This window comes from Annulohypoxylon truncatum (assembly GCF_022578515.1).
Source record: "Annulohypoxylon truncatum strain CBS 140777 unplaced genomic scaffold F4807scaffold_45, whole genome shotgun sequence".
NCBI lineage: Eukaryota > Fungi > Ascomycota > Sordariomycetes > Xylariales > Hypoxylaceae > Annulohypoxylon > Annulohypoxylon truncatum.
In genome coordinates this window covers 2,109-19,694 of record NW_025953831.1, presented here as the reverse complement: position 1 = coordinate 19,694, position 17,586 = coordinate 2,109, and the positions used below count along the sequence as shown (strand labels likewise).

At 50.5% G+C, this 17,586-nt stretch overlaps 5 protein-coding genes and 1 pseudogene across 6 annotated transcripts; 3 read left to right on the top strand and 3 right to left on the bottom strand.

Moving 5' to 3' along the window:
- Positions 1–1,066: 1,066 nt before the first annotated feature.
- Positions 1,067–4,272, top strand: F4807DRAFT_464849 (DUF917-domain-containing protein; the record flags this gene model as incomplete). Its single annotated transcript, XM_048002191.1, has 5 exons — positions 1,067–3,210; positions 3,265–3,368; positions 3,421–3,497; positions 3,550–3,753; positions 3,808–4,272. 5 exons carry the CDS (start codon positions 1,067–1,069, stop codon positions 4,270–4,272), a joined length of 2,994 nt encoding a protein of 997 aa, XP_047849710.1.
- Positions 4,273–4,416: 144 nt separating this feature from the next.
- On the bottom strand, positions 4,417–6,450 carry F4807DRAFT_289704 (FAD-binding domain-containing protein). Its single transcript, XM_047994792.1, has one exon. It carries the CDS (start codon positions 6,194–6,196, stop codon positions 4,721–4,723), a length of 1,476 nt encoding a protein of 491 aa, XP_047849709.1. The 5' UTR covers positions 6,197–6,450; the 3' UTR covers positions 4,417–4,720.
- Positions 6,451–6,759: 309 nt separating this feature from the next.
- F4807DRAFT_454099 (MFS general substrate transporter) lies at positions 6,760–8,856 on the top strand (the record flags this gene model as incomplete). Its single annotated transcript, XM_048000538.1, has 2 exons — positions 6,760–8,244; positions 8,692–8,856. The coding sequence occupies 2 exons, from the start codon at positions 6,760–6,762 to the stop codon at positions 8,854–8,856; spliced, it is 1,650 nt and encodes a 549-aa protein (XP_047849708.1).
- On the bottom strand, positions 8,585–8,671 carry F4807DRAFT_t143 (annotated as a pseudogene). The gene has a single exon. The product of its transcript is annotated as a tRNA-OTHER (tRNA).
- Positions 8,857–9,250: 394 nt separating the features above from the next.
- On the bottom strand, positions 9,251–14,006 carry F4807DRAFT_471206 (uncharacterized protein; the record flags this gene model as incomplete). Its single annotated transcript, XM_048002901.1, has 11 exons — positions 9,251–9,396; positions 9,515–9,584; positions 9,671–9,969; positions 10,046–10,118; positions 10,182–10,208; positions 10,274–10,318; positions 10,414–10,560; positions 11,389–11,859; positions 11,924–11,952; positions 12,005–13,817; positions 13,896–14,006. The coding sequence occupies 11 exons, from the start codon at positions 14,004–14,006 to the stop codon at positions 9,251–9,253; spliced, it is 3,231 nt and encodes a 1,076-aa protein (XP_047849707.1).
- Positions 14,007–15,027: 1,021 nt separating this feature from the next.
- On the top strand, positions 15,028–16,795 carry F4807DRAFT_471205 (uncharacterized protein; the record flags this gene model as incomplete). The annotated part of the gene is made up of 7 exons (XM_048002900.1): positions 15,028–15,345; positions 15,425–15,508; positions 15,583–15,949; positions 16,019–16,058; positions 16,117–16,279; positions 16,387–16,591; positions 16,701–16,795. The coding sequence occupies 7 exons, from the start codon at positions 15,028–15,030 to the stop codon at positions 16,793–16,795; spliced, it is 1,272 nt and encodes a 423-aa protein (XP_047849706.1).
- Positions 16,796–17,586: the final 791 nt, after the last annotated feature.

Genomic DNA, 17,586 nt, shown 5'->3' with positions numbered 1-17,586 from the left:
ATTGGTAGCCCCGAACACTCACGGACTTTTTATATCCTCTTATTCGAGATTTGAAAAGTGGAGAGGACGTGCTTATAACCAAGTAGGAAAACAATGAGGTAAGAAACGTGCAGTTTGCCTTGAAGTCTGCGCCTTGGAGTGCAGTTCCTTCTTTGCTTCGTCCGTCGTCTCCTTCGCCGCCATCGCCACTACATGGACTCTGCTTGATAGGGAGTGGCCTTGGCCCGGAACAGATATGTCGGGGTGAGGGGCGTTCGTCCTTTCCTCATACGACAGACGCTCAAACTTCTTGTTCGTCGCGAGCGCTTACGCAAGTAGCCCAGGCGATACGCCACTGTCAGTGAGCCACAATCGTTGACCTCGTCTATCAGCCAACCGCCTTCGGCGTCGCCATTTTTTGGTAAAGGACCGAGAAGTCAGTTTTTAGGGCTATCGTGAGCCTCGTCGGCAGTGGCCTTTGCTAGTGTCGTCTACAGGATCTATTTAGATAACTACTGCAGTGGACCGATCTAGTCTCAAGAGGACGAATACCACTAGGTGCAATGATTCGACATCGCGAACATTGCTAGAAGCTATAAAAGCTAGCGAAATGGCTAGGTAGATGTCCAGAGACGACGATGCCCTCAATTCCTTATCAACGAGAATTGTAATTTGTAACCTTACACCTCCGCCATCAGTCATTATCGCTACTACGGCTAAAATTCCCTAATCGGTCGAAATCAAGTGGGGAGCAGCTCACGACGGCACTCCGCGCGTCGGCGGATGGATTTCCTAGTTTGTCCCTTGGCGATAGGGAATCTTTCGGACTGCTTTCGGCTCCACCTCCGAAGCACGTTTCGCTATTCCGATCGCTAACAACTAAGCTTCAATCCAGTCGCGAGAAATGCTTGCATTCCCTACCTGATACAAGCCTAACTCTTCCCGCAGCAAATGATATTTCGGGCAGATATTTGCTGAGTAACCCTGCCATCGGAGAGAAAGCTCAACCCAGGGTAACGATCGTCTGCTGTTATTACCTACCTAGGTACCTAGTAAGTATCGAACTCTCTTCACGCACGACGCCAACATGTATCGTATAGGCGTGGATGTAGGCGGAACCAACACGGACGCCGCGATTCTAGACATCGCAGCGTCGGACTCGCCAAATCGCGGCGTCCTAGCATCATGCAAGTCGTCCACCACCGAGGACATAACATCAGGCATCGCCAGCGCTATAGGCACGGTTCTTACCAATTCCAATGTTCCTAAGGCCGACGTCCTAAGCGTCACTATCGGCACTACACATTTTGTAAATGCTCTCGTCGAAGCCGACACCCGGCGACTTAGTCGCGTGGGCGTCGTGCGCCTTTGCGGGCCTTTCACACGACAGATCCCGCCCTTCACCGACTTCCCCGTCGGACTTCGGCGGATTATGGACGGCGGAGCATGGTACTTGAACGGCGGCCTGGAGATTGACGGGCGAGAGATCTCTCCTCTCGACCCTGGCCAAATTAAGGCCTGCGTCGAGGAGTTGCGCTCCAGAGGCGTCACGGCAGTGGCCCTCGTCGGCGTCTTCTCCCCACTCGATCACGAAGGCACCCACGAAGAAAAGTGCAAGCGGCAGATGTTAGCACTGAACCCAGCCTTAAACGTCGTTTGCAGTCACAATATCGGGCCTCCGGGATTGCTCGAGCGGGAGAACGCAACTATCTTGAACGCGTCCATCCTAGCAACAGCAAGAAAAACGGTACGCGGATTTAAGTTGGCAATGAAGCGCTTACAGCTCAGCTGTCCGTTGTATCTGTCCCAGAATGACGGAACACTCGTCGGCGCCAACGAGGCGGCGGATTTCCCCATCAAAACATTTGCAAGCGGCCCGACCAACAGCATGACAGGAGCAGCATTCCTTGCGGGGCTGGACGGGCCGCGAGTCTCGCAAGCCGATGGTGAGGTAACCGGCTCTATCAAGGAAAATCATCAAGTCTTAGTCATAGATATCGGCGGAACTACTACCGACGTCTGCGCGCTTCTTCCGACCGGATTTCCACGCCAAGCCCCGAACTTCGTCGAGATCGGCGGCGTCAGGACGGCCTTTTCCATGCCCGAAGTCGTTTCTATAGGTCTTGGCGGAGGAAGCAAGATCGGAACCGACTCAAAAACCGGCGAAGTCACGGTTGGCCCCGACTCCGTCGGTCACTTTTTGACCGAGCAGGCACTAGTCTTCGGCGGATCCGTCCTTACCGCCAGCGACGTCGTGGTCGCGTCCGGAGGCGCCCAGCTCGGCGATCCCTCCAAGACTTCTGGCGTCGCCCCTGACACAGTATTAGCAGCAAAGAACAAGATAAAGCAGATGCTTCAGTCGGTCGTCGAAAAGATGAAAGTCTCCGAAGCACCGGTGCATGTTCTTCTAGTCGGCGGCGGCTCACTTCTCGTCACCGACGACCTCAAACTCGACAACGTCGCCACGTGTCAGAAACCTATCCACCACGGCGCCGCCAACGCGGTCGGCGCAGCTATCGCAAAGGTAGCCGGCGAGATCGACATCATAGAAATCCTGGAAGGGAAGGATGAAAAGGCCGTCGTCGGTGCCGCCTGCGAGAGAGCGACGCGAGAGGCAATTCGCAAAGGGGCGGCTCCGGGGGATGTGAAGATCGTATCGATCGACAAGATCGCGTTACAGTACACGACTAAAAAGGCAACGCGGCTCGTCGTCAAAGCAGTAGGGCAGCTAGCCACCCCCGACGCCGGACTTACCACGCTACCAGCCGAGAATCAGCAACTAGACGGAGACGAAGAAGAAGAAGATGAGACGAAGGAGGGAGTAAAGGCGCACATACCCGACGCAGCCGAACCGGTTGCGAAGCCGTGTTTAAAGACGGATCTCGACACCTACCGGCCCGAAGTGAGAGATAAAACATGGTATCTCTCCGAGGTCGACCTGGAGCTTATCGCAACAGGAACGGGCGTCCTGGGCACCGGCGGCGGCGGACCTTCTTACCACGAATTCCTCAAGAGCCTCAACGTTCTACGAAGCGGAGGGTCTGGGAAGATGCGCGTCATCTCGCCGCAAACTCTCAAAGATTCCGACCTAGTCTGTTTCGGAAGCTGGTACGGCGCTCCGAGCGTGATCAACGAGCGACTCGCTAGCGGAACCGAAATCGTAGACGGAATCGAAGCCGTAAAGAGCATACTCGGCATCGACTCATGTCAAGCGGTCATAGCAGATGAAATGTAAGTTACAGGAACGTAGTATCCCCATGTGGCCGCCTCTAACTAACGAAATAGCGGCGGCGGAAACGGGATGAGCACCTTCCCCACCGGCGTCCATTACGACATCCCAATAGTTGACGGAGACGCGATGGGACGGGCGTATCCCACTATGTATCACTGTGAGCTTTTTTCGTCGAAGGTCTCTTATCGGCGAAACCCTAACTCGATTAGCGACATTGTACATTAATGACGAACCTATAATGCCTTGCGCACTCACCGACGCCAGAGGCAACGTCTCGATCGTGATGGTGAGTGCAATTGTTAGTAACCTGCGTAGAACAGACACTTACCGTTTGGTAGCAAGCCGAATCGCCCACCCGCGTCGAATCTATCCTTCGAACAACAGCCGTCGAGCTCGGCCTGGGTTGCGCCGTTTGCGCGAGGCCATTAAGCGGAGACGTGATTCGACAGTACGTCGTCGAAAACACCGTCTCCCAAGCCTGGTATCTCGGGCGAGCGGTACATCAGGCTAGGAAGTATAAGAGAAGCCTCACCGACGCTATTGTTAGCTATCTCATGTTTCCCATAGGTTACATCTTGCTGATCGTGCTTTAACAGTTTCGTAACACCCCTGGAAAATTGCTTTTCACGGGTAAAGTCATCGACGTACGGCGTGATATCGGTGGCGGTTACACAATGGGTAGCGTCCTGATCGCGCCTTTCAACGACGAAGAGACTGCTTCCAACACCGGCATCGACGACCAGCGTCACATGATCATCCCATTTCAAAACGAGTTCTTATATGCCGCTTACACGGACTCAAACGGAGCAGAAGAGAGCGAGATCGTCTGCACCGTGCCTGATCTCATCTCCATCCTCGGCCAAGACGGGGAAGCGCTCGGGTCGCAGGAGTTGCGGTACGGCCTGCAGGTAAGCGTCATCGGAATGCCGTCGCACCCGTTGTGGAAAACGGATATAGGGCTCAAGGTTGGCGGACCTGAGGGATTCGGCTTAAAGATACCTTTTAAGGGGGTGGGCAAGTATGCGCCGCCTAAAAGTGTCATTGACGAGTTTAACGCGTAAGATATTTAAATGTTGATTAAGATACCACACTTGACTGTTGTTAATATGGTGATGGCTTCTGGTGCTCGTCTGATAAATGGGACCCCACCTAAAACTTGCTTAGTCAGTTCAAATAGGGGTCATTTGATTGACCTCGGTTCGGAACTGTAAGTACCTACTCCTTCACTGAACTTAGCTAAGCACATCAGATGATCCCTTGCTGAGTCTCGGTTTAGGACGCTAAAAGTAACGGGATTTTTGCAATCTATAGGGAATTTCTAAAGATCTTGCTAGGATCCCTATTGCGATATACTGTATTTACGAAACAATTATTTGATTTACGATATTTATTGTATCAGGTATTAAGACGTTCTTGCCAAAGCTTGCCGAGTTACTTTACTCCTCTTGTTACCACCAGGAAAGAACTTGACTCTCATCTAAATTTCGGCAAAAACGAATAAAGGACCTTTTAAGCAAATAATTTAAACCCGCCAGGAACGTTCCTCTGAAATAGACCTTCAGGATCGTATTTACGGCTCACCTCCTGCAGGAACTTCTTATTCTCTTCGCCGTAGGACGTGAACGGGTCCTGGAAGCCGGACGCATAGTTTAGGTAGATGTAGGGCACCCGCTGGCCACGCTTCTCGGCGTCTTTTTCGATCGCCTCCAACGCGCCACGAAGAATAGCCAGTATTTGCTCATCATCTTCCTTGTTCTTCCAGTAGGTCAACAGCAGCACTGTTACTAGAGGCTCTCCCGCATCTATCCCGAGCACATTTCCACCGAACTCATTCGTCTTGCGTAGGAGCGACTTTGGATAAGCTTGTAGCGTGAGACACAACACGATTCCCTCGATAGGCTTTAGATGGTCGATAGCCTTGGAGTATATGTCGGCCGCGGCCAGCAGAGCAGCCGTATCAGCACGCAAGGTGCAGTTCATGTAAGCGCAACGGACACGATCCGACGCCATGACGGCGTGCTCCGTAGCACCTTCCATCAGCGTCATGACGCGGAGCGAGCTGAGCTGGTCCAGCTGCGGCTGAACGCTGGTAAACGGCTCAAGCATAGGCGGAACACCAATCTTGCCCGTTCCCAGATCCTTGACACCGTAGACCGAAGCGGCATCTCCACCGGTGTAATAAACCTGGTTCAGGCCCATCATATTGTCGCCAAACTGTGCCGAGTAGCCCAGGTTGACCATTATGTGTGTTTCGTCGGAAGGATCGGGCTTGCGGACCTCGTCGACTAAAGCTTCGACCTGTTTCGGGTAGTTGGCATCCGAGGCTAAGTAGAAGACGGCGCCGCCCCAGAAGGGTTGCTGGGGGAAAGTGCGCAGATCGTAGCGCGTCACGACGCCGAAATTATTGCCACCACCCTTGAGCGCCCTCCAAAGATCCGCGTTTTGATGGGCGTTGGCCTGGACCACGGCGCCCGAGGCGAGAACAACCTCGAAATTGACGACATTGTCGCAGATGAAACCCTCTCGCGAAGAGAAGAAGGAAAGGCCACCAGAAAGCGAGAGTCCGCCGATCCCGCCTTTGGCAGACCGACTTCCCCCCACACCGAGTCCAGCAGCTTGCACTATCTCGTAGACCGGTCCCCACCGCTCGCCGGCCCCGACAGACACAAAGCCTTGCTTGAGTTCAATGCCCGTCAGACGGCTCAAATCCAACGTGATGCCGTCCTGGATGTTCGAGCAAGCTTCCAGAGGCTGCTGGCCAGCACCCCTAATCGCGAACTGCACGCCGTTTTCCTTGACAATTTGGAGAAAGGCAGTTACTTCGCTTGCGTTTTTGGGCTGGAAGATCGCCGCAGGAGCGTAGTCACTTTGACGGGCAGAGAGGTAAACGTTGTTGAAAGTTTCATACGCCTCTGTACCTGGCAGAGGAAGCTGTTCGCTGGGGAAATCATGCTGCAGCGCATTAACAGCTTGCTCGGCCGTCATTTCGCGGTTATCTTGACTTCACAGGATAAACCCGAGTTTGTGTATTGGGCGATGATTCTAAAAGAGCCAGAGAAGTAGACGGCGGAATGATTTTGAATTATGTTCCCGAAGTTCTCATCGAATCCAGTCCGCTCCGGTTACGAAAAGGGAAAACAATCTTCACAACACAATTTCTGTTTGAGGTATTAGCGCTCCCTTTGTATAACGGTCGAGTAAGGGCTGGGCGGTGGTATTATTAACCTGCTACCCGATCAGTTGTTGGTAGCAGTTACCTCATCTCCCTTAGCAAACTCCAATCACATTCGAAATCCCCTTGCTTCGCTATGCTCGCGGGGCTGTATACTCGGCTTGTCTAGTATTTACCTTTGATTTATTTTTTACGACATGATCACCTGGGTATACTACACTTTTATGACAGTGCTTCATTTGCAACTCTTCGGGCTCTTACAATATTGTTTTCAGATAATTCGATATTCACCAATTTTCCTTAGCGTCATCGAGACACGAAGATGCCACTAACCGCGAAATCGGCGGAGCAAAATGTAGTCAATAGCGAGCCAAGAATGCGTGAGTCGCCTGATGGTGAAGGAGCCCCGTCGGAAGTACCTAAGCCGCGCCATTCGCTTCGGTTCTGGGGAACGTTCGTAGCTCTTTGTCTTCTGTCTTTCATCTCCGCACTAGATGTTGCGATCGTCACAACTGCCCTACCCAATATCATAGACTCAGTCGGGGGCGCGTCGCAATACGTATGGATCGCCAATTCCTTCGTTGTCGCCTCGGCCGTGCTACAGCCGCTTACCGGGCAGCTTGCTAACGCACTCGGCCGGCGAGGACCACTCATCGCCTCGACCGCGCTCTTTGCTCTAGGCAGCGGGGTTGGCGGGGGAGCACACAGCGCCGCTATGCTAATCGCCGGCCGAGTCGTTCAGGGCGTCGGGGCCGGCGGCATTAACGTGCTGCTCGATATCGTTTGTTGCGACTTGGTTCCTTTGCGCGAACGGGGAAAATACCTCGGCTTGATGTTCTCGTGGTCCGGAATAGCTGCCGCTTTAGGTCCTCCCGTCGGCGGTGCGCTTGCACAATCAAATTGGCGATGGATTTTTTGGCTAAACTTGCCGGTCTGCGGACTCGCGCTCGCCGCATTGCTACTCTTCATGCGAGTCAAGACCGGCGGACCGATTGCCACAGACCCCGATACACAGACTGAACGGCTAGATGAGGGCGGACGGCGCCGGACCATAGTTGGAAAACTCAAACGGCTAGACTTCCTCGGTAACGCACTTTTCACCTTGAGCATGGTATCGCTCCTGTTGGGGCTTGTCGAGGGCGGAACCGTACACCCTTGGTCGTCATGGCGTATCATATTACCCTTAGTGCTTGGCGTTGTGGGCTGGATCACCTTCCACATCCAACAACATTTCGCGGCACACGCAAGCGTCCCAACTCGTCTCTTCACTAACCGCACCTCGGCCACAGCATATCTTTTGACGTTTCTTACATCCGTACTCGTTCAAACCCTTGCCTATTTCCTACCCATCTACTTCCAGGCCGTCAAAGCTACTACGATCCTTGAGTCGGGCGTCGACTTCTTGCCGATGGCTATAGGGACTCTCGTATTTGCTGTCGTCGCCGGCATCCTGTTGAGTCATCTCGGCAAATACCGAATTTTGCATATCATCTCTCTCGCCTTGTCAATCCTCGCCTTTGGTCTCATGACCCGCCTTAATGCTGACACATCCAAGGTAGAATGGGCCTGGTACGAATTGATTGGGAGTATGAGCTCCGGTCTGACATTATCTACTCTTCTGCCTGCCATTATGGCTGGCCTGCCAGAAAGAGACGTTGCTGTGGCAAGCTCAACGTACAGCTTCATCCGCACGTTTGGATGGATATGGGGAGTAACTGCTCCAGGGATAATTTTCACCGCTATCTTCGATGGCAACCTTGATCAAATCTCCGATTTAGGTCTGCGGAAGCAGTTGTCAGGGGGCCAGGCCTACTCATTCGCCAGCCAGGTGCATAATGTCCGCAATAAATACAGCAAAGCTGTTTGGATGATGATGATGATGAATTTGTTTACGTCCAGGGGCTATAGCAGTACTAAGTACACATAGCAGCGCGTATCGGTGACGCATGGGACGTCTAGAGTACCTACCTAGGTAGGTAGGCAGAGCTAGAGTTCCGCTTGACATAAGGGAATTTTTATCCTCCACTCCTGCCTCTTGCATTACTCTAGCTAGTGAGCGCCGGCCCTAGCTAGCCGATTATATTCAGGAAAAACCCTACTCCGGGTCCACCTTCTTCTAACGTCTCAGAACCACCCTCCAACGCCCAGTGAGCCCTAAAGCGGGGTGAAAAAACCTGAATAAATCGGACCGTTGGTTAAGTTGCCCACAGCGGGATTCGAACCCACTCGCTTCACGTAGTCGTACGCTAATGCGCGGCCAGACGCTTTAACCACTGCGCCATGTGGGAACAAAGCTGTTTGGAGTGAGGTCACCGCAGTTTATATCGAAAGCTTGAGGGCCATTTGGTGGTTCGGACTAGGTGTTAGTATCTTGGCCTTATTGGCTATCGCTGGCGAGAAGGAGCTTGAGCTGAGGAAGGAGCTGGAAACGGACTATGGCTTGGAAGAAGCGAAGGGACATGTACAGAATTAACTTGATTCCTCGATCTCGTTGTTTTATACTCCAAATTGTTTAATTAACTTACGATCTCACTAAGTTGCACGTTTATGATTGACTTGTACTTAATTTATTATTGTGTTACCCAATGGTAACCTCGCCTTTCTGTTCTTACTTGAAAAGATGAGCGGTACAATGATCCTCCCTTTCTTCGGTTCGTTCCTTGTAGAAAACTCGGGTGCCCAAGCATTTTTTCGGCGCCACCTTTCCGCTTTTCTTGTTAGCGCGGCTACATCTGGTATTGATCTCTAAATTCTTGCACTGCGTATAGATATCAAGGTTAGTGTTTTTACCAGTACTCGTTGGGGTATACGGAGATACGAATAAATTCTTTAAAGATACCGAAATGAAAAGAATAAACAGAAAGGGCTCAACTACCTTCTGTCACCAGGCTATCCCACATCTCAACGAGGTTATTCTTTTCTAGATTAAGCACAAGGTCCGGCCCCGGCTTGGCATCTTCTTCGAACTCTTCCTGTAGAGATGTCATGTCGCTCAGGATTGCTACCGCTCCCCCTGTATATCAAATCGATTGAAAGCTCTTGTGTTAACCTTTCTCGTAGATATAACCATGTCTTCGCCTTGTCAACCGGAGAGGAGCAAATGGAACCAATACAATGAGGCATATACTCACCTAGGAGCTTCTCTAGGTCGCTCAGCGTAGGACCCGACTGGTCTTCCATCTTCTGGTCGCCCATTATCTTCTTCGAATGGTAACAGAGCCGTCAGTTCACACACAAAAAAGAAAAAGAAAAAGAAAGGAACATATGGTGGTGTGTATTCCACGTACCAGGAGGCTTTGCACTGCCTCCATATCTTGTTGGTAGTCCTCGTCATCACCATCGGACTCTCTCAGGAGTTTTGAAATAGTAGAGGAGTCTTGTAGTGGCTTCTCCATTTCTCCGAGCTTCGCCTGATTCTCGATGATGGTCCGGACTGAGCTGGTCATATCCGTCTTGACAGTAGAGGCTACGTCGGATATAATTCTTAGGGTTTCCACTCGATCCTTGATGGTCTGGTCTATCTGCCGGTGGAGGCTCTCGTTATCCGGGTCCTTGTAGAGCTCTGCAAGGCCGTCGAATATGATGTCTTTTACATTGTGTTTTGGTCAGTTATATAAACGCAGTGAAAGCTAGCGTAGATAGGTGATCAAGGCTTTCGGTACCGTAATCTTTTCTGGCGCCTGCCCCTGCGGCGATCACATAGTCGCAGACGTCTGTGACTTTACGATAGTAAACCTTGTATTAACGATCAGATAAATTTCGTCACGGTGCTGAACATCGGAGGGAGCGAAGATTTACTAGAGTCTCCGTAGATGCGCTGCATATCTGTGTATTCGTCAGCGTGGATCGTAAGGAACTAGTAAGCAAAGGAGGGGAGTGTTAAAACGCACTTTGTAAAATGTATCCTCGATAGGAATCAGGTACAAAGCATAAAGCTTGCGAGGTGTTAGCAGTTAACACCATAGAATAGGATATGCCGATGGATGGAGTAGGTCAGGCCTCGTCCGCGTGAGCTTAGTGATTTGCTTACAGCACCGAACCCCGCATCGGTGAAGCCGACAGTTTTGAGCTGCTGGTCGGTATAAGGTAGTTTCTGTGCTTTGCAGCGCCTTGCGGATGTCGGCGAAGGCAACCGTTCGGCAGCAGAACTTCTGGTCCACCAGGAGGCCTCTTGGGGCTAGGAACACGTCTGTTGCCGTTGACATGTTTTATTGTTAGGTATATGATAGCCAAGTGCTAACTGCGGATGTCTTCTTTCTCGGTGATCTCTTTACAAAACAATGCACAACTATGAAGTGTACGGGCCGACCATAGTAGATTATGATGAATAAACAGGAAGGGGAGGGTCTCTTCCCTTATTCAGTCACCACTTGGCAAATGTCATGCAAAACTTCAAGTTCCACGGAACCTCAATGTCATGGGAGCTCGAAGAGGGGTATTGGTGAAACGGTGGTAGTGATATGGCGTCGATATGCACAGTTTTGACACGCATTCTACACAAGTTCCACAAGACCTGCAGGCCGCCGGTTAACAAAGGTTCTTTTCGAGCAAGTGTGGCGGTAATTCATGACGTGATAATGATATCTGGGGACTGTCACTGGGCGATTTACATCTAATCTTCTACTGAATTACTCCCAAGAGACTTCTGTACAAGAGGGTAGGTATCTAGGTACCTAGGCATGAAGGTGTTCCAATTTGCGTATTAATGGCACTTGTAGGTCTGGTACGGGCGTTGTAAGCTGCTAATTAGGAACAATACAACAATAACTTATCCAAATGCATTGAATTGATCCCGTCATGCTCGTGATGTGACACTTAAAATTGCTCGGGAACACATGTACTGACAAACTGTCGTAACATTCGTTAATTTCGTACAGCAATTTCACCAGCTTCCCAGCCGGGTACTAGAGAGCTGGAATAGGTATTCCCTAGCTATGTACGACATTGCACCCCCAATCACCGGCCACCTACGACATCACTCCTCCCGGACCCGGTAGTGCCCTACCCAGTAAAGATTTACAGCTTCAAGGCCACTTAGGTCGACGTCATCGGGATTTATGAGCTTAATGGTCCATTGGGTGAACGGCGTCGGCTCGGCGTGGTTCACGGTAGGGAAGACGGCGTGGTCCCAGATCTCGCCGCTCTCGCCCGACGCCAGCAACTCATACGAGAAGTTGCGGACTTGGCGGAGACTCGCGAAGCTAAAGATCTGGTCATCCTGCACGTCCTGGTAGAGGCCCGAAGTGCTGATCTGTAGGTCAACGACCACCTTGCCGTCCTCGAGACTCTCCGGCTGCGGCAGCGCCCCGCGCAGCGTGGGCTCCATCCCTTCGAGCCGGTAGTGGAAGCCCTTGGTAAATTCAGCGGCGAAGCTCCGGTTCCCGTCGGCATCGAGCTCGGGTGACAGCGTGAAACTGGCTTGGTGGTCGGGGGATTTGAGGCCGTCGAGGATTAGCTGGTGGTAGTTGGATGGCAGCTAAAGCACCATTAATTAGTGTCTTAAATATGGTTTCGGACTGTAGGTAAGAAAGGAAACAGACCTTGGTGGAAGGAGTAGGGTAGTTGAACGCTGTAAGCTTGGGTCAGCATAGGTGATTTCAGGGACGGACGGACGGACGGACGTTCAAAGTCTGTTGCGTACGCAGCATCTGCGTTGTCGATGTCTTGCTTAATGGCCAGCTTATCTTGCCGGTACTCAGCGGTCGACTTGAGCACATCTAAAGTGACCCTACTATCCTTTAAGGCGTAATATTTGTATGCCCAAGTGATATTTCGCATCTCGATCACCAGGCTGGTCCGCAAGCCCATGAAGCGGTCAAAAAGACTGGCCTTTGCTGCTTCGTACACATCCTCCTGTCCTTCGTACTTGTCTACCAGCGACTCGAGGCGTTCTACATCCCTATCGCACAGCACGGCCTCCATCGCGGCTTGGACGTACTGCTGGCCGGCCTTGATGGCTTCCGCCTGAGCCTGGGCCAGTAGCTTGCCGTTGATAGCGTGCTTTCGCAGGGCGAGCTGGTACGTGTCAGCCGTATTGATGCTATTATCCACGGCGAACTTTAGCGATAGATCCGCTTCCGTGATCCATTTTTCCCAACTGGCGACGGTCACGAGAGCCGCGCTGTCGGCGTCGGCCGAGCTCGACCCGGTTATGGTGTCGGTAGGAGGGATTTTGGCGCTTGGGTCTGTCTCGAGCACTTTGGCCGCGTCTACGATCTGCTGTATCGCTGGGTATAGCGCCTGGAGGAATTCGACGCACTTTTTGAGGCTTTTCAGCGTGTCCGAGGAGATGAGCTTAGCGATTGCACCGGCCTCCTTCTCGAACTCTACGACGGTCTCGATCGCGGCTTCGGCTGCCCCGGCAGCCTCGCCGCCCCCATCGACAAACATTCCACCGACGCTGACCGCGAATTCTGCTTGGACGTTAATAATCCGGAGCGGTCTTATGAGTTTAAGGAGAGCGGAAAGGAATTGCATCGACATACGGGCCACAGCAACAATGATTTTACAAACAGCGAGAAACTTTTGCCAGTCCGACCATTTCCCCAATTCTTCCTCAAACCTGTCGCTGGCAATCCCTATCTCCGTATTTTCCGCCTGCATCTGGCGGTAGCATTTCTCGGCCGTTGCGGCTGCATCGTTGTACCTGTCTAGGGCAGCCTGGCGCTGGTATCGGCGAGTGCTCGCTCCGTCGCGGGCCTTAGCCAGCATCTCTTTCCACTGCGCTAGCTGAAGCTCTACCTCCTGCTCCATGTTGGCGAACCGGTTGTACAGGTCCTCGTACGCCGACGCCGCGTCCAACGCCGCGTCCAGGGTGTCCATGTACCGCTCGAGCTGCAGGACGGGGGCGTAGCTGCTGCCGTCATCCGTGACCGCCTGCGCCGCGAGCTGCTGGCCCAGCGCCACGGCTTGGGAGTTGAGGAGGTAGTGCGGGGAAGGCGCCACGGTGAAGGCGGCGACATGGGCGCAGAGAGAGATGGCAACGGACGTATTCTTCCAGAACATCACCGAAGCGATACGCAGTTGCGTCTCCAGGCTAGATTCGTGACTCTGTCTGTTGTCGTAATTGTACCTCTTGAAGTAACCCAACGTGACCGGGTTCGTAGTGTCGGCGCTGACGGCTATAGTTACCCCGAGATGCCCAGACCCCGGACCCAAGTCCAGCTTTTGGGGTTCCGAGTTCCCAGCCTGTACCGCGACATCTTGATCCAAGAGCGATGCGTAGATGGCGACGGCGCAACTACCATGAGCTGGTGGGGTCACCTTGAGAGTCACGGGGGCGTCCGCTGTGATAACCCTCGTCAGGATGGTCACTACCGCATTCTCCGATAGACCGAACACGGTATCCAAGTCTAGAGCGAGCACATCGGTATACACATAAAGCTGTTCAGGGCTTGCCTTGAGCAGTGCTGATCCATCCAGGTATACATCATGCTGTCATAAGTAACGAATTAGCGCGAACCGATGCCAGAGGAACATCATCTTAGCAGATGGAGTACAATGTCGTCGCACCATTTGCATTCCTGATTGGCCTTGCCTCAGAGGGATTGCTTCAACCTCAGTCGAGGTGGCGTATGCCCGCCAATCGGCAGGCGACCGTGGGTTTTCCGGAATGTCAGTCATTGTCAGGGAAAGGAGTGCTCCGTGATAGAAGTCGTACATAGAGTGAATGCTAGGTAGTAGTGTAGTGTTAGTGAACTATCAACGCTCACCCTATATGTTAATCTATCCTAATCTCACCCTATACCTGTTCCGGAGTAATTCACATTGTCCGTCGGCAGTCATCACGATTCACGGCGGCTTTCCACGTGAACGATGGCGGTTCCTATTCTGCACTGCTGGCCACCTGGTATAAAGTTATTCAACCTCTTGACACCTGACATATTATATACATTTTCACCCGAGCCAAGCCATCCACGATATATTAAATAATTATTTGCAGGCTGCAGGATTCTCGGTCCGTACTTCAGCTATTACGACGTGCGTGCAATGCTACTAGCCCCTCGCTATGAGATTCTCACAAAATAAGGCATTAATTATCGTCAATCTTACCAGGTCTGCCAGGTGTATCTCTGAGCCGATGATTTGCATTAACGATTAGGAGTGAACAAGTTCCGGGCAGGCCTAATCACGGCATCAAACCGGAGAAGCTTTGAATAGCAATGATAAGGATGGTGGCGGTTAGGTCATTAGGAAAAATCCGAACACGGAAAGCACAAAGCAGGTTTCCACACCTGTCCAAATCATGATCATTTGAAAGTACAAAGATTCCAATTGCTTCCGGTAGCCGTGCATGGTATAGCTGTCACGCCCACATAAGGTGCAAAATTATCGTTAACCAGTGAGAAGTTAAAGCGCAAAACTAAGTATGGCAACATTTAAGCATGACATTTACACCGACAGGCCGAAGCTGAGTTTAAGAAAATGCCGTGTAAACAGCTTAATTACCGTTTTCAACATTCTTTATTATATTAAATTAAATATTTTAAATATTTATTTAATTTCATAACCTTGCTTTACATTAAAACGTCCTTACAATTTAAGGTCAATCCATTTAACTTAATATATTATATAAGTGCTAATTTTAATAATTATATTTATCCATTCTTTTTATCAAGATTAATCAATATTATCAAGGCCCATAATGGGGGTAAAAGGCAGGTTTGATCCATCCAAGCCCATCGACGACCCGACAGTCTGGTATCCGCATCCGAATTTATGGGTTAAGCTTGACACTAGCAGCAAAGTTCGATCCGGCGACGGCGATAATAATGACCTTAAAGATTGTGCATTTGCGTTGGATTCTGCCGATTTTGCGAAACTGAATCGCTACGTCTGGACGGCCAAGTTACTACCTACCAATCGCAACGACTACATGTGCTACAACAGCATCCCATCGAACAATGAGCTGCCTAAAGAAGTATGGGACGCAGCTGACGGTGTCCTCGCGACGTATGCTCTTGTAAGTGCTGGCAACTCAGTACACACCCACCTATTATTATTACTTTATTAACTAAGTCTCCTACCGTCGGTGTTCGTAGATGCAGAAAGAGGCCGACACATTTCTTGATGACACCTGGAAAGACCTAGTTAGTATTTCTAACAAGATCTTTAATTACGCCATGGTAAGCTATATACAAAGGTAGCATCTTCATTATGGAAGATTAACGACGTATTAACCATTGCGGCTTCTTGATAGAATGCCGGCGGGAGAATTGACTCCTCGTACTATCGTCAATTGTTGATCTGGGTAGGCGATTACAACAAGGAGAACGAAAAGGATAAACCCGACTACGACAAGTTGAAAGAAATCCAAAACAGCATCCTGGCGGTTACCAAAAGCGAAATGAACAATGCCAACAAGCTTCAAAGTGAAACAGACACGGCCAAGGGGGCGCTTAAGAGTTTCCACGATGCTTGCGTAGGACACCAGAGCAATCTCGAAGGCTCGTCCGGCACGCTGCAGAACCTATTGACGGGGCAAAACGGGATCATCAAAGACTTGACAAAAGAAATCGAAGAGCAAATGAAGGAAGTAGCAAACCTCCAGGCGCAACTCGAAGCAGGTATGTGCGTCGTCCACTAACCCTGGGTACATTAACACTGCTTAGCTGACCAATTTTGCCATTGAGTAGATCGCAAGAAGATTCGAGATGCAGGTTACTACGTTTGGATGTCAGTGAGAAAACCCTAGTTCCGTCCTGAGTAATGAACATGTCTCACATAATCACAGTCCCTTATGGGGTACCATCGCTGGCATCGCCGTAGCCGTATTGTCTGAAAAGGATATTGAACGATTGAGGAAGATCTTGGAGAGGGTTCAAGATTTGATCTGGAGCGATCAAGACAAGCTAAGGAGTGCGAAAATAATAAGTTCTGACCTAATTGGTATGCAAGTACGTTTGGTGTCTTCTTTTAAAACCCCTTTCCTTGTCCGTTCCGCCTATCGCGGATCATGACTCCTTTTCGAATCTATGGCTGACGCAAAACGAATCTTTTGAAGACTTCCGTCCAGGAACTGGTTAAATGCATCCAGCCAGCCCTTAGTACACTGGAAAAGATCCAGGGCGCGTGGTCCGCTATGTCGGGCGACCTCGAAGGTCTTCATGATCTATTCAAGAACAACCTCGATAGCATCCCGCCCCTCGTTCTCGAGGAACTGCAACTGAAAAAGATTGTCGAGCATTGGAATCAGCTTAAAGATGATGGTAGGGCCCCTTTCTGTCCTTCCTCATTTTCTTGTTATTGACTCCCTACCATCACAATTTTAAAATTACGATAAGGGCTGGAGGAACTTTACTAACATATTATTAAAAGTGGACATCTTCCGCAAGAACATGTATATGACGACAATGCCCCCGAGGGATACTATTCAGGGCTTCCAAGATAAACTTGGTTCCGTAGGAAATTGATCGGACGGAATTCTCCATTTCGGAGGTGGACGGTTACATACTATTTGCATGTCTGGAACGAAATGAATCATATTCTGTGGAAATCAATGCAACTTAACTCGGATTAATTAACGAAGATACATTTCGGAGCATCAGTAAAGGTACCTAATAATCTTGTCACTCGTTTGATTTTATGTATTCAACCCGACAGTCGGTTCAATTAACGTGCAATTTGTTTGAACTACAATTAAAGCTACATTCTAATTAACCTGCGGTTGATTTGCCGTTTGATTTGCAGTTGACCTTAAAGTCTAATTGAACTTCAGTTGAACCTGTAGTAATTGACCTGCGATTTAATTGACTAGTATACAGTGTACAGCCAAAGATCGAACGTTTCCCTGAACCCCCGCCATTAGTTCAAATTTTTGTATGAGCGTTTCCTTGGGGCCCATTTATTGATTGGCTAGTAAACCTTAAATGTTGTTAAGCCACGTGCTAAGGCTGCAGGAAACGTTGCTAAAATAATCTTATTCTTAACCCCGGTCGGAAATGTTGGCAAGCCACAAGGAAACGCTGGCAAGTCACCTAATTAGAGCCACCTAGTCAATTTAGTGCCGCCGCACCCCTGCGCCCCCGCACTTGAAGGTATATTCAACCTAACTGGCGCTCCAACCTGACCTACGCTTCAATTGACCTGCGATTCAATTGAACGGCGATTGAACTACGATTGAACCTGGATTGAACCTATAGTCTAATTGACCTGCGATTGATTTGCTGTTTGATTTGCAGTTGACCTTGAAGTCTAATTGAAC

Coding starts and splice junctions, on each gene's coding strand:
- F4807DRAFT_289704 (XM_047994792.1), bottom strand. CDS start 6,196: ATGACGGCCGAGCAAGCTGTTAATGCGCTGCAGCATGATTTCCCCAGC.